Source organism: Calidris pugnax, unplaced genomic scaffold (genome assembly GCF_001431845.1).
Source record: "Calidris pugnax isolate Ruff unplaced genomic scaffold, ASM143184v1 scaffold211, whole genome shotgun sequence".
Lineage (NCBI taxonomy): Eukaryota > Metazoa > Chordata > Aves > Charadriiformes > Scolopacidae > Calidris > Calidris pugnax.
Window position 1 is genome coordinate 3,434,101 of NW_015091083.1, and position 15,853 is coordinate 3,449,953.

The following is a 15,853-nucleotide window of genomic DNA, read 5'->3' on the forward strand; positions in this document are numbered from 1 at the left end:
ATGAGTTAATCTATAGCTTCTTGAAATCGTCTCAATTATTCATTGATGTCATTGGGCTTATTTAAAAATGGAAGAGGATTATGGCAAGTATTAGCAGTTTTTAATAATTACTGTGCAGTTTTTTGTGAAAGGATGCTAAATGTGTTTTGTAAGCAAATTTCAGTTCAGTCACAGCTTTTACTCTTAAACCTTCAATATTGCACATACAGGAATAGAAGAAGTCTGGAACTTTTATTTTAATAACTAAAACATGTTAACTACCCACACAGGATTTGTCTCTGGGTGAATAAATATTTTAAAATTCCAGGTCTGTCTGCCTGTTATTGTGTCAGGAAGGAAAAAAACCAGTAATTTCTCTTACAGACTTGAAGAAAATATCAAGTAAGGTTCCCTGTCCTGTGTTACACAGCTGGGATAGATTAGATCTTGAGAGTCCCTCTGGCTTTTGAAATTGTGAATTTATAAGCAAATTCAAGGATGAGGCTGAAAGTGAAATGTAATTTGAAATATGTGGTAAATGCGCACTTCAGTTTGTTAGTAGTGGTGCTTGTGGAAAAGACACTTTCCTGTGGCTGTGGAATGATTGATTTTTTTACAATGGAGAATTATATTGTGGTTTAGATTCTGAGTTATTTAAAAAAAAAAACCAACAAAACAACAAAAACCAAACAAAACCAAACCACCAGAAATTCCTGAAGCAATGTGATTTACCTCAGCCATGGAATACTGGGAAAGTGTATGTTAAGACAGTGTTTTAGTTTACTCAGGTATAGGGAATGAATATTCACAGCAAGAACTAAGCATTCCTGCCGTGTACTTAATTTAACTTTGCTTTGTTAAGGTCATAGAGGATAGTAGTTTATAGATCCCTGGATAAACTTGTCTTTATTGCATACAAAATAATTTTATATGTGTGCTTTAGACACCTGTTCTGCAAAGTCCTTGTCCTTCCAAAGTTCAAAGGATGTGAATAATGTGAAAACACAGTATTACTCATCTCAGTAAAGTTACTCATTTGTTTTTGTACTTTATTTTCTTTTATAACAAAACGTAGGTTAGCATGCTAACTCATTTTATCATTTTCTGTATTGAATGGCTTTGCCTTTAGAAGAACTTGTGATTACAGAAAAGAAAGGTAGTATTTGTCAATACTGTTGATATTTGTAAAACTAGAACAATTTTACTAAATGGAATTAATGAATAACTTGAGGTTACTTTTATTTTTACTGTGTGCATGTATCTCATGCATCTTTATGTATCTTAAAATTGAATTCTCTTTAATGGAAGATTAAAGATGAGTGAAAGAGAGGGTTTTGTTTACCTTTGGGGAGTGAATAATTGTTGGTTTCTTTATAACTACCAAGTTTTGAAGGGAGGGACAGTTCTAAGTGTCATAGTAGTTTAAATATTTTTCATGTCACCAAAATGGAAATCCACAGAAACATATTTGCAAAGCATTTCTTTCCCACCCCCCCATGATTTTTGATCTTGATTTAGGCTGTTGTCTGACCCTTTTTTCTCCTGCCCCTTCCTAGGCTATATGTTCTTGTCTACCTCAATCACTTTCCTTCCTCTTTTCTCATTTGTTATTGCTTAATCCCATGAGATTTTTGGTGTCTTATCTGAGATGCCATCTGCATTACCATGGATCCATCTGACCTTCTCAGTTATCTTCTGCCATAGTAAAGAGCTGAGAAGTAATCATATGAATTTCGCTTTCAGAATTATTATTTGTATCACAAAATACAGCAAAAGTTTTTTTTTTTTTTAAAATAGTGTATGTTATTCTGAGTAAAATAACTCATATCTAGGGTATGCGTATAGTTAGAGAATATTCCATTCACATATTAGTGAGACATTTTTTTATGTTTTAAAAATGTACAGCTGCACAGATTTCCTTGCCTTGTGACTCAGTCTATTGAGAAACAGAAAATCATTTTGTTTTGGTGGTAGCCTCTAGGAAGCACTCACTGTCTGTGTGAATCTGTGTGAATTTGCTTTCAGATGTTTTCTTTTACATTTAAGATAGGTAGATGCACATCCAGGTGTTCAAATAAGAATTAAACATGTGCATTTAGTTCTCACTCCTCGAAATGCTGTTTAACTTCAATGTATACTTAGCAGTGTGAAAGAAGAAGCAAAAAAGTTGTTTTCATTTGTAACAAGGTGGCTATGTCTTATACTAATAAGTCACCATTTTGGAAAGGAAATAAAATTTTCTTCATTCTTTTTAGTGTCTAAACTAAATTGCATTTATTATACCTAGGAGCTGAATGTCTTAGAACAGGATAGGTGTTACGCAGTGGCAAATGGCAGTATTACTGGCAGTTTACTCAGCCTTAGAATAGTGGTTTAATGGGGCTATATACATAGTTATCAACTAATGGTCCACTCTGTATATTTTTCTTTAATTCTTTCCTCCCCAACTTTTAGCATTAAAGTATCTATATACACTGTTCTGTCTGTGAGGTTTTTACCAAGTCCCTTCCCAATGTTTTAGATGCTTTAATCTTTAATCTCATAAAAAATGGTGAACTGTTGGTATTTTTGCTATGTAAACTGTTGCAGTCTTTCATGTTGAGGAAGAATTGCTAGTAGGAAAATAAACACAATTAAATAAATAGAAATAAGCACATTTTTAGTTAAATGTTGAAGGCATAATGTGGCAACAGTCCCAATGCTTATTTTTACTATTTAAGGTTGTTACCACTCAATGATATCATGTCATTTTCTCATAATTTTATATGAATGATTAATCGTCTTTTTGGAATAATACTGTTAAGCTACATCTTGATTTGCTGGTAACAATTATAAACTCTGTAAGGTTTGGAACTCATTGATGATGATTATAAACATTGGAAAGTATTATTGTTCATATCGATTTACAAAACGGAAGGCTGTTACTTGTTTAGTGTAATTGGAAAGGGTATTTTGGGCATTTTTATTTCAGTTAAAATCTGGCAACCTGGAAGTTGTGATTAGTTCTGTATTAAAGAATGCAATTGAATTCAGACTCTAAACTTTTCGTACACAGTTGCTCAAAGTCTTAAACATAGCTTTGATTTTGTCATCTTGTTTAGTGCTTACATAGTATAATTTTATCAGTGTTTCCCTGCAGTTTAATGTTTTGTGCAGTATAAACATTGAGGGATACAGCCTTGGCTATTATAAATTGCTGAGGTCCCATCCTTGAGATGTGGTGCTTACAACAGCTTTCACTAATTGATGAGCAAACCAAGAGCTCGTACACGTGAACAGAACAAAGTGGGCTTCTTAACTCAAATGCAGACAGATTCAAACACTAGAATATAAATAAAAATTAAAAAAAAAAAGCATGACTGAAATAAAAAGTGGAAATACTGGGTATGTCTTCCTAGTTCTTGTTAATAGTCAGACTGTAATCTCGTAAAGCAATCAAGAATCAGTTATTCACTGGAACATGGGAAATATGGATGGTATTTTTTACATAAACTATACTTTTACTCCAAGAGGTGAATCTCTTTTCATTTTGCTTATGCCAGCCACCTTACTGCGCATGTTTCTGTGTCAAGAGTATTTCACTCCTCCTTAGTCACCTCTCTGATTAAACTCTAATTTCTAAGTCAATCCCCAATACAGCAATCTGCTGCCAATGTATAGATTCAAGTTGTCAGGACTGTCACGCACAGACAGTGCTAGTAATTACCAGGGCAAAAAGAGACAAGCAGAACCCTTTCTTCACTACTTTAAAACAAGCCTAAAAGCTACTGTTTGGACTAGTTGGGAAACTGCATTTTCTCTGAGCAGTAGTTGCTTACCCTCTGCAAAGGAGGCTTATCTTTGAAGCTTAAGATTTCCTGACACTTCAATCCAACATGACTCATATTTAATAATTTTTGGCTTTGGGCCATTGCATTGAGCGTTTTCTGCATCTTTCATCAGAAGAGTTTTCTTAGTGAGACAGCAAAGTAGCTGGACTCCTTTGAGTCTTTTCAGACTGCATTTTCTCTGATTTATTTTGAGCTAGTTTGAATGCTTTTTTAGTGATGAAGTTTCACATTTTAAACTTGCACCTTTTTTTGGCTGACAAAGAAAAAGGTCCTGAGGTTGACTGGAGGTTTTTATTTAATTTTCATTTCCTTACAACTTTGTCAAATTTTCCTTCCTGACTACACAAAAAATATCTCAATGAGTATTTAAAGGAAGAATTCTGTTTTGCTGTGGCAATATTGTTTCATTGTATGTTTTCTCTTGACTGCTTGCCTCACGTTGCAGGACAGAACTAACAAAAACTGTGGTGCTTCCTGAGTTAGTGGAGCTGGCAAGAGATGAGAGCAGCAGCGTGCGCCTCGCAGCTTTTGAGACGTTAGTGAATCTGCTCGATATGTTTGATGCAGGTAAGAATTTAACTTACTCGCCCAGTTCTTAGTCCTTTAACGCATCTTAGAAATGTATGTAAGTGTTTTTGGTTCTGTCTGCGTTCTTCAGACGTTTCTGATTTTATTTTGTTTATTGTTTTATCCTTTATGTATTTCATGTCTTGCAGTGTTTTATACACAGTAAGTTTTAAGGAAAGTGAACCAGTTGTCCCTCAAATCAGCTATCTTATTCAAAGTTTCTGATGGAAAGTGGCTAAATGGAATGAGTAAAATTACTGTATAAATGATAAGAATATTGGGTTATTAATATTTACTTAATGCTATCAATACACAGAATACAAAATGTTAGCTCAACAAATACATTTGCTAGTGCTTTTTTGCTATTAAATAGTTCTTGCCTTTTAACTGGAGTAAAGCTAGTCCTACCTACAGGCTGCAGCCTGCCTTCTGAGCTGAAGAACCTAGACTGGGGCAGTGATATGATATTTGTGTGTGTATCAGTAAACCTTGCAGATTTTAACATCTAGTTATATATATCAAATACATTTGTAAATTTTGGAACAGAAAAAAATTCTTCATGTCCCATGAACTGCAGTGTGCACAACTGATTAGTTTTAGAGGTACTAGGCATCAGCAATTGCTATTTAAATCCCTTTGAACTGGTGACGAAATGGCCCTGAAAGCTTTCTTTTTTGTAATGAGAAAGCACGTGTATTTTATAAAGCTTTTCTGTATTTAAGGCAGAAAATGTAAATGCTTGTGTTTTTCTCAGTGCTCCATATCTTTCCCCTGATCAGGATGCATATTTCATGTTTCTCCAGGTGTAGGGGTGAGTGTCTGTGTCTTCATCTGAGGAAGGATAAATTCTGTGTTGTATCTGTTTCTTTTGGCATAGAAGTGATGGGTTGCCTCCACATGTGGCTCTCGGGTTCTCATCACAAGTTCAGTTTGGCATTGATTAGGGCAAACTTTCAGGAGAGCTGTTGTGAGCACTCCAGTATAGGGAGACATTCAGGGGATCTTCTGTGCCTTGTCCCCCAGATAGCTATGCTCTCTAGATTTTTTTTCAGGGGGATGTAGAAGACAATAACAGCCAGCTTTTCTGGCTCTGTATCACTTCTGCTATGTTGTTTTGGTTTTTTTACAACTGGAAATGTGCAAAGCAGCAAAGTACATGATAGTGTATATGAAAAAAATTATATTGTTGATTACTGTTCATTATTTGCTGCTTTTATACTCTTTATACTGTATTTTTCCAAACTTTTCAGTTGTTTATCTTCATTAGCAACTCAGTATTTTGCACCACATTTCCCACTCCCATCTTACTGACTCTAATACTCCTTCCTGATACATAAGTGAGGAGCAAATATTCATAGGAACTGAGTGATGAGTTACTAAAATACATGATTGCATATAAGCCATATGGGAGGAGTACATAAAGAAAGAAGGTAGTTTTGGGGAGAATACCTAATTGGACTTTTTAGCAGTTAGTGCTTATATCAGTAAGTATGATAGTAGGTTATTTTTCAAGGTATTGAGCCTTTGCATTGATGCTATCAAGTTTGTATTTCTCTGTGCACCTCCCAGTCTCCAGTCTTCCTCCCCACCACCTCCCAATTGCTGTAATTACTGCTTTTAGCTATTGAGAAAAGCTTAGAGAAAGCAATTCATTCAGACTATTCATTTATTTTCTGGCTTATCCTCCACTGGGGGGGATGCTTTTTCCGTGAAAACAAACAAACATAAAGGTAAGGTGTTAAAATTTAGGACCTGTATTATGATAATATGTTTGTCATTTTCTATACATCTTGTTTTCTACCTCTGTTGAGTGGCTGCCAAAAATACTCCTATGCATGTTAAATTATATTTTTTGTAACTTATTATGGAAGTCCACTCTCTGTGCTCTTTTCTAGATGTTGTCAAATGGCTAACTTCAAAAATTTCTTTTGTTTTTCAGATGATAGAAGTCAAACTGTGCTCCCCCTAGTGAAATCATTCTGTGAAAAATCCTTCAAAGCAGATGAATCTATCCTAGTTTCTTTGTCTTTCCATTTAGGGAAGCTGTGTAATGGATTATATGGTATGATTTATGTTTTTTTAAAAAAATCTTAAAAGTGAGGGAAGATTGGAGAATTGGAAAATAGACACGTTTGAATGTATCAGATGAAATGATAATTAGGAAAGGAAATGTGGAAGTAAAAGTCTGAAGTAATCTATTGCATATGTATTAGATTTTGTGAATTTCCTCTTTGGGTTACCTCTGTTTATTGGATTTTTTATGTCTAGGCAGGGACAGAGTTTTTTGTTTAGACAGGGTTAGAGATAGAGACGTGGTGTTTTGCATTTATTGGTTTGACTGATTCATTTTGATTCCTTCTTGGATATTCTGGAGCTTCTGAGTTGGATGACAATTGTCAAAACCAGAAACCTTTGAAAACACAGTATGTTCACCTCTGCTTGATATTATTCTTGAGGCACAGAACAGAGCATGGCCCATAGGGAACTTCAGGGGAGAAAGGAGACCTAATGGCACGTGGATTCCCAGCTGCAGCTGGGGCCAAATCTCTACCCATAACTTTTGTGGTTTTCATTTGAGCACAGGAGATCTTTGCTTGATCATTCTGCCCACCATATACCCTCTACACAGAGCTTACCTGTGGAGAATCATGATTTTACATTATAGAAAATTTCCTCCTAGACTCTTAAACCTTTTGATCTGTCTTACATATCTTTAAAATAATGCTTTATGATTGTGTCAGAGACTATCAAAGTGACTGTTGCTTCACTACCAATAACTCATAAAGGCTGTTCCACTGTGTCAAACTTACTTACAGAAATATAGAGACAGGACAGTCCATCCTGTTTTTATCATGTCTTCCCAGTCATCTATTCTTTAGGTTGAATGACTTTAATTGCTGAATTCTCTTCACCTCTGAACTCTGTCTGGCAAGTTCATATTTTTTCTTGAAGTGTTATGACTTGGGAGAGCTGAACAAAGTGAAAGGGTTACTTCATGTGTCTTACAAGCTATATTGCTGTTTACGTTTTACAGTATGAAAAACTGCCTTTTTTTTTTTTTTTACAACAGTTTGCAATGGTTTGACATTATTTGCTCAAGTGCTGTCTATGAAGCCTTTTGTTTTATTTTTTCATGTCTCACAGCTAGTTAATATTTCTTCTTTTCTGGCCTTGTGCAGGTGATGTGGATTTAGGTAAACATGGTAGCTTACCTCTCTCCTAATGGAATAATAGTCTAAAGTTTTAAGACCATGTCGAGTTTCTGAAGATCATTTAAAACTCTACCTTCTGAAGCATAAGCAGTCTCCCTCCTAGGTTGATGTTAGTAGAATATTTAATAAGTGAAGTCTCTAATCCAGCATCCAAAAAACCAACAAAAATACTGAACAGTACCAGAAGTAGGACAGACATTTCTTTATACATTTGCCCGTCTTGTCAGTGAGCTGTGGGTAACTTTCTTTTATCTGGTTTTCCAAGCAGTTATGCAGCAGCTTTGTAGTTTTTCACCTTCTTTCCTGTTCCCTTATTTTGCTTGTGAAAAACATGACCTTTACTGCATCTTTTGTATTCATAGGTCCTGATATCCAGTACTAGAGGAAATGGAATCAGTTTGACAAGTTTTGCTTTTGCCGTGTTGGCTGCTACTTGTTTTCTTGTTTTCTTTTCAGTATTGACGAGTAGATTTTTGGATTTTTGTTCCAATTTTTTCAAAAACGTGAAACTAATCTGACTGAGCTGTAATTATATGGCTTGACCTTCCCCTCTGCAGCTATTAAATATCAGTACCACTTCAGCTCATCTCCATTCTGGTATCTCACTTCTTTAAGATTTCAGCACCTAGTACTTGAAATACTTCTGAACACTTGAACAAAGCACATCTGACCCTGCACATTTTGAAAACATCTCATGTTTAAGTATTCACTGACCTGATCCTTCTTTGCTTAAAGCTTGAATCTTTGTCACTGTTAATTCTTCAGAGCCTGGTGATATTAGTGGAATTTGAGAGAGAAAATAAAAGCATTAAGTATGTCAACCTTCTTGATACCGATCACTGACACTTTTCCTCTCTCATTTGAGTAGAAAACTGAGCCTGTCCTTGATTATTCTTTTATTACTAATGTACTTATAAAATTACTTGTAATTTTTGAAGTCACCTTGCTAGTTGTAGTCCAGTGTATTCTGAGTTTTCTAGTTTTAATCTTAAACCTCTATTATGTGTAGTAGCATGGCCTAATTATTCAACTTTCTGCAGGCATGAGTTCTTCATGTGACTGAGTTTCATAAAGATCTAAAAATTTAATCAGGAAGAAACCAGTGTTAGTGGAACAAATAAATATATTGACAATCCTACAGTTAAAATTCTGAGTATTATTATTATTATGAGTATTTATGTAATTATGTAAACAGAAATTGAGATTCACTCTGTTATAGTTAGCTGTCATTTTTCTGTAATCACTTTTTTGCATAATGTGTACTGATGATACTCTGCTACACTCAAGGTGGGGGAGGAGGGATAATAATCAGCACATTTGATGGATTTGTAAATGAGATTTTTTGAGGGGACAGTATAAATAACATTTGTAATGAGGAAAGCAAACTTTTTTTTTTTTTTAGGCATTTTTACTCCTGAACAGCATTTACGGTTTTTGGAATTTTATAAGAAGCTTTCCACACTGGGTTTACAGCAGGAAAATGGACACAACGATAACCAATTACAACTTCAAACTCTGGAACAGGAAAAGAAGTATATTTCAGTGAGGAAGAATTGTGCTTACAATTTTCCAGTAAGTAATTTAAGGTTGAATAATTTGTGTCGTGCCTATAGTTCACTTAATAGGACTGCGTGAGCGATAGAGAAGTTATTGCCAAATTGTACATTGTTCGCTGGATCCTAGCTCTCTCCTGGAAAGTTCAAGTTAATGGCTTAAAGTTGAGGTTGTCCAAAAGCGTCACCAGGAAAGATTCCCCTTTGCGGAGCCTCAGAAAATTATTGGCAAGTTTTGTCTGAGAGTCCTGTTCTCTAAGAGGTTACTGGTCTGTTTCTTTCGTACACATTTTCTCCAAACCCTTAGCACAATGGCTTGGACAAAACTGCTGTGAAACAAAGTCCCCAGTTTGAAACCACTTAAAGCATTTCCTGTGTTTTGTGGCATTCCAGGGAGCTGAAGATTGAATCTGAATGGTTAGATTCATGTTTTAGTCATGTTTGGAGAGTCTTTTCAAGTTTATGTGAGGTCTTTATACTTACCCCTCATGTTTCTGTAAATTTACTTCATATTCTGACATTCTGCGTTTATATTTAAAGAAAATATGTTTCTATCAAGAGCCAGTAGACAGTTATTTTTATTCTATCTTTTAAAGACAAGCACGCTGTATATAGGTAGGCATCTGTTGGTTTATTTGACCAAAACCAAGGTATGTACACACACAATTATGTTGAAATTCAGATGCTTCCTTTGCTGCTTGCTAAAATGTTCTTTGTTTTTGAAGTCTCCATTTGCAGCTTCCACTAGCGTACGGAAACATAAACAATATTTATAAAACTAAGGTTTTGTATCTTGTGGTTTTAATCTAGGGCTTCAGAAAAAAAGCCTGCAGCATGTTTGGAAGATATGTAAATCCAATTTAGTTCTAAACTTCAGAACTCTTCTGGTGCCTGTGTTTTAGCACAACTATCAAAAATGCCACAATTCTTTAAAATCACCACCTGTTATCTCCCAAGTGTCTTGCTGGTTGTGACTCAATGTTCTCATCTGATAATCTCTGGTAGTGTGGTCCTTTAGCTATACAATAAAAGGCTTTGTCTTTCCACAGGCCATGATTGTTTTTGTGGATCCAAAGAACTTCCATTTAGAACTATATTCTATATTCTTCTGCCTTTGCCATGACCCCGAAGTTCCCGTCAGATATACTATGGCCATAAGCTTCTATGAAGTAAGTCTACAGCAGTTTGTTGTTAGTACTTACATGCTTTTGTTTTATGTTTATTTCTTTAAGCTGATGTTTCTGACTGTTCAAAATAGCAAGACTTGAGAAAACTTGTTGAAATGATTTAGTTTGTCAAAGGTGTTCATTCCCTTCCAACCTCGCTGTATAGCCCATATACACACATTAGTCTATTTAAGTTCTGTGACTTTCAGCTATAAGAACCTACTGCTAGGTGAGGTTTTAAGGAGCAGAAGCTAGGAGAAACATAATAGTCCAGTACTAAAAACATCAGAAATTGTAGTAATTACAATATTTGAAAGTTTTCAATGCTGTTAGAAAATAATGAGACAAATGGGAGAAAGCAACTTGGCACTTCTGCTCCAGAAAAATTTCTGTAGAACTGTACAGTTTGCTACTATGTCAGTGTTCTATGGAAAATATATACAAGGATCAAATCTAAGTTAAATGCTCAATTTAATATGAAACTACTTGGAAATTTATGCAGATGTAAAAGCATACATATTCTTATTCCATTCAGTTTACATAAGTTCCACTGCATTTCATCAAAGTTAAAAAATGTACAACTGCATAGATACTGTTAGCTGTATGGGGTGAATTCCAGAAATAAAAAAAACACTCCCTCCTGATTTTAGTAACCCATATAAGCAGATCTTCAAGGTTTTTATACTGTTTTACTGAGAATCATTGTGTTTCAGTCCTCGAGGTAACCTTTTATCCCATTTTGTTGCTAGGGAAATTGGTAGGTTAAGCAGCTTCCTGCAAACATGTAAATGACTAGTAGAGGCATAATTGGCTTTTTCCACCATTAAAGAAAGATGGATGGATTTCCAGTTCTTGTTACCTATTGATATCTTGTCCTAACGACTGATAATCCAAGGTAATTGCTGAAATTATGAAATGAGCATCTAATTCTACATCATATTTTGTGTTAGATGTCTAATGCTTTTTAGGTACTGCTCGAATATAAGCAAAGTACTTTAGCTCATTCAAAAAAACCTGTAAAATTATACCTTGGTCTGAATGTACATTTAGTGCTGGTTGATTTAATTTTAACACCATAACTAGGCAACCACGTGACAACCAAAAATGAATAATTTATGGCATTCACTGCTAGGTGGATTTATTTTTTTTTTTTTTATTTAAATAAACTCCCCTTAGCCATTTCCTTAAAGCTTCATCTTGATTGGAAATAAGTTCTTGTTTTCATTTGACTTATGTAAATGAAGAAAATAATTAAGAAGCATCATCTAAATAATCTATACGGCAAAAATCTCATTCCTCAAGTTTTTCCCGTATTTGCTATAAAACCTTTTTAGCAGTGTGGAGATGGACTGCTGGTGTTTTTTAGAAATTTATATGTGATTTATGAATCACAGTAAAAAAACCCAAAGAAGTAAAGAGTGAAAACTTCAGATGGAAATGTTGGGGAAACTTAAAATCCAGCACAGGCTAAGGCAATTTTTATGTTTTCTTTTTGTCAATTATATAGCAGACTGACTGTTAATCTCCTAAGGAGCATGAAATACAACATTTGAATATTCCAGAAGGAATTTTTCTAGCCTTGCAGTGCAGTCTTAAAAACTTTCAGTAAATGTGAAAGGGGGTTAATTCTAAAAGCATGTTTCATGGTGAGGTAATAGGCCTGTTTCTTGACTCATATTCTCATTTTTAATGTGATCAATGGGAAACTGCACAATTTTAGATGGCTGATATTAAACAGTTGTTCTGCATCCCTTCTTCATGCTTGCTGTCAAGTAACCACATGTCGTATAGTTGTTGTAGTGCTGTGGAACTAAAGAATGTTTCACCTTGCTATCTTACTGTCATTTTTTAGGTTGCTAAGCTTTTAAATTCTGGTGTGTATACAATACATAAAGAATTGGTTACACTATTACAGGATGAGTCACTGGAGGTAATATACTTTTATTGGAACTTTCTTTTGCTTGTTATGTTGAGGCTGATTATCTTGATGTTTGGTAATTCTGCAATAAGACAGTACAGTAACTGTTTAAAATGATCAACAGCTTTTACTTCTGTTTCATAGACACTGCATAAAGACGTAAGCCTTTTGCGAATAGGAGGAAAATAGGAAGGTGTTTGAATTTAGTAAACCTCCACTGAATTTATTAGCTTTAATAATATTCATTCTAAATTGTTTTAGTTGCTATATTGTTTATTACCTTACAAATTCTGGAAAGATTTGGGTTTGATACTATAATAAAATAATCACTGATTGTGTTCCAGGTTTTTGCTTTGTTTTATTTTCATTTCTGCAATTGAAGAGATGATGAAAAAGTTCTGTATGGTTCAAAGATCAAGATTTAGAGAGTTTCAGTCCTGAGATCTGGTACAGAATCTGTGAATGTTTCTGAGACAGTTGGGTTTAGCGTACCTTGGTTTCAACCTGCATAAAACATGAATTGCTTAGCTATATTACAGTCAATATAGTGAGAATTTTTGTGACTAAAGAAGACAGATATTTATGTTTGAGACAAAATCACCATATCCTTGAATAACAGTTATTCCAGTAGTTTGATTTTTATTTTTTTTTTCTACGTAAGATCTTTGGATATGGCATTGAAAAGTAAGTTTTGCTTTCAGGTGCTCCTTTTTGGTTTGGTACCCTTTGTTAGACATTTTCAAGAAAATCAAAAGTGTTCATAGAACATCTACTTGTAGTTTATGAAATTCTGACCCATCTGAAAAGATTTCTCCAGTTGAACACCTGGAAGCTGAGACTCAGCAGTAGCTGGTGATTTTGAAAAATTCCTTGGCTTGATCTCTATACGATTATCTAAATAATAAAAAAATAATTTGGTGCTTTGTCATATATATGACCTCCTTTAGAATTGGTGCCAAAAGATATTTAATTATATACTTTTCTAGTCTAGTTTCCAGTATTACAACATTTGAAAACAGGGTTATTCTACTAATAGAGACTATATATTCTATTTTATCAACTGCAGTTTTTTTTAAAGCAGGAAATGCTGCTTTTAAGATTCAGCTGACAAATCTGTTTTATAAAAAAGAAACTTTGTGTTTGTCAAGTTTCTTACTTAACTGTCTATGAAATAGAGATTTTTCTTAAGAATGAATGTTCATTTTAAAATATGCTATTATGTGAATAGTTCAGAAAGCATTGACTTCTGGTATTCACATGAATAAAAACTGCAGTTTGTTTTCCTAAACTGAAATCTATAAACTTATATTACTTACTACATTGAACATCAATTTTAAATCTCATTCCACGTCAATGCAACTATGTTGCAACTTTTTTTTTAATTTAAACATGGATGTGAGAGAACAGCAACATAGGAGATGTCAGCAGGGGTGTGTTGGTGAGAGCTAACAATTGAGTCAAGTTAATTTACAGACATCATTCATGCAGCTTTTCCTTAAATAGGTTTTAGATGCCCTGGTAGGTCACCTTCCCGAAATCCTTGAACTAATGACTAATGGAGGAGAAAACAGTGGATCAGAAAGCAAGGTGAGCATTCTCATGATTTTTTAATTTGCTTTCCAAATGAAGATAGTAGCAAAGCTGTTCAGACATATATTGTACGAAAAGGCTTTCATGATTATTTTCTGCTTGGGTTGAAGGTCCTGTGCTTTTTAATGTTGTCTTTATAATCTTTAAAAAAAAAAAAAAGTTTTGTAAGATTAGACTTAATATAAAATGAACAGTTTATCCATGTTATTTTTCTAATTAAACACATTTCCTGAATTAGTTCAAATTTTGGAGTACAATCATTAAGTTAAAATTTGTTTTCATGCTAAAGGAGTGATAGATAATACTTAATCTATGTTGGTTTTTTATATTGATACAGCAGCTGCCCATGGTTGCCATTTTTCAACACAGTTGCTGCTAGAAGGAAGAGTATTTCCTGAAGTAAAGGCACTGAATTAGGATTTAGGAGATCTGTATTCAGCTCCCAACTTTGCTAATTTAATTGTATGTGGCTCTGGATGATGGTTTATTCAATGACCTGTAAAATGGAACATAAAAGATCATCTCCTGCTTCAAGATGTAGTTTTTGAGCATGCTTCCTAAACATATAGACAAATTCCAAAAATATAAGAACTGAGTAAATTTATTTTCTTGTATGGACAAAAATTGAGAGTGTAATTTAAATTGTGACTTTGTCAGGTGTTTACAGCTGTAACTTTATATAACATACAAGTATGATGTCGAGTGTGGCAGTCTGTTTCATTTTGCTTAGTACTAAAGATAATTTAGCTTGGCTACTGTAAAGCTTTTGCCTCCTACTGAGAAAAGGTGTGTAATTCCTACTGAAATTCATTAGGGAGCTGAGAAGAACAAGGGCAAAGATTAAGAGGCTAGAAGGAAAATGGGTTTTATTTGGTTTGAGAAAGAGACCTTTAGAACCCTCCTCAGTCTTCTCTATATCTGTAAAACTGTGTTAACAGTCATTAGTTTTTCTTTGTCTGGATGAGGGGTTGGAAATGAAAGTGTATTTAGTTAAGGAGTGGAATAGCTTTTTGACTCATTAAGTGGAACTTACTGCTTAGGGGACACAGCTTAGTCTTGATCACTGAATTTTTTTTAAGAACAAGTTAGGCTAATATCTACTGGAAGTGGTCACAGCGTAGCTGATCATGCCTGAGGAGAAGAATTAATTGACCTTTTAAAATCTATACCCTTTTTACATTGTTGTGATGTGCTTTTTAAGCATAGCAACATGACATACAGCTAGAAGATGTAAAATTATTTTGTTTATATTTTTATTTCTAGTTATTGTCTATTCCTGACTTGATTCCTGCATTAACAACAGCAGAACAGAGAGCAGCAACTTCTTTAAAATGGAGAACTCATGAGAAGTTACTACAAAAATATGCATGTCTCCCTCATATCATATCAAGTGATCAGATTTATTACCGTTTTCTTCACAGAATGTTGACAATCATTTTGACAAATGTGAGCCCTCCTGTCTCTTTCCCATTGTTTTTTTCTGTTTACGCCATTTAGAGCAATGACTGCCAGATATTTGCTGTCTGTAGTACTTTATATATTATATTAATCTTAAAGTACTATTTCTCATTGCATATGGTATATCAGGCTGTGGTTTTTTAATATGAGACTGAGAAATTGCTCTGACAACTGCTCCCAATTTGAGGAGCAAAATGTGAATGGTCAGATTGTCATGTTTTTCCTCCCACCCAAGTCTTCTTTCCTTTCCCTGTGCTCATTATCACTTTGTTTCTAGGTAAATCCAAAGTTTTTCCTCTGAGATATGCCTTCTTTTTCCCCAATTCCATACGTTACTTTGCATTGTGTTCCATTCTTTATGAAAGAACACTTTATTCTGAAACTGATAATTTAGAGCTACTAGTCTGAAACTTTATTGAATTAATTCATGAGTAAAGCTGTCTGTTGTAAAAAAGATGTTGTTTTATTTTCTAGCACCTATAACATAGAAGGTGTCTTCCAAACATGGAATACTTTAAGATATGTATGAAATAGTTGAATAAGAAAGTTAGGCAGAAGAGATGCAGAAGTAGGTGTCTCC

The 15,853-nt window shown here is 34.3% G+C and overlaps 1 protein-coding gene across 4 annotated transcripts in view; it reads left to right on the forward strand.

Annotated features, from left to right (window-relative positions):
* PPP4R4 (protein phosphatase 4, regulatory subunit 4) overlaps positions 1 to 15,853 on the forward strand; it is a 74,065-nt gene that overhangs the window by 43,795 nt on the left and 14,417 nt on the right. For 2 of the 4 annotated variants that reach the window (XM_014957649.1, XM_014957650.1), the window contains exons 5-11: positions 4,255 to 4,376; positions 6,316 to 6,438; positions 8,991 to 9,160; positions 10,191 to 10,310; positions 12,160 to 12,237; positions 13,729 to 13,812; positions 15,079 to 15,261. In XM_014957649.1, coding sequence (XP_014813135.1) covers positions 4,255 to 4,376; positions 6,316 to 6,438; positions 8,991 to 9,160; positions 10,191 to 10,310; positions 12,160 to 12,237; positions 13,729 to 13,812; positions 15,079 to 15,261 — 880 coding nt within the window. The remainder of the gene's footprint in view (positions 1 to 4,254; positions 4,377 to 6,315; positions 6,439 to 8,990; positions 9,161 to 10,190; positions 10,311 to 12,159; positions 12,238 to 13,728; positions 13,813 to 15,078; positions 15,262 to 15,853) is intronic. The other 2 variants (XM_014957652.1, XM_014957651.1) reach the window with 2 other exon arrangements.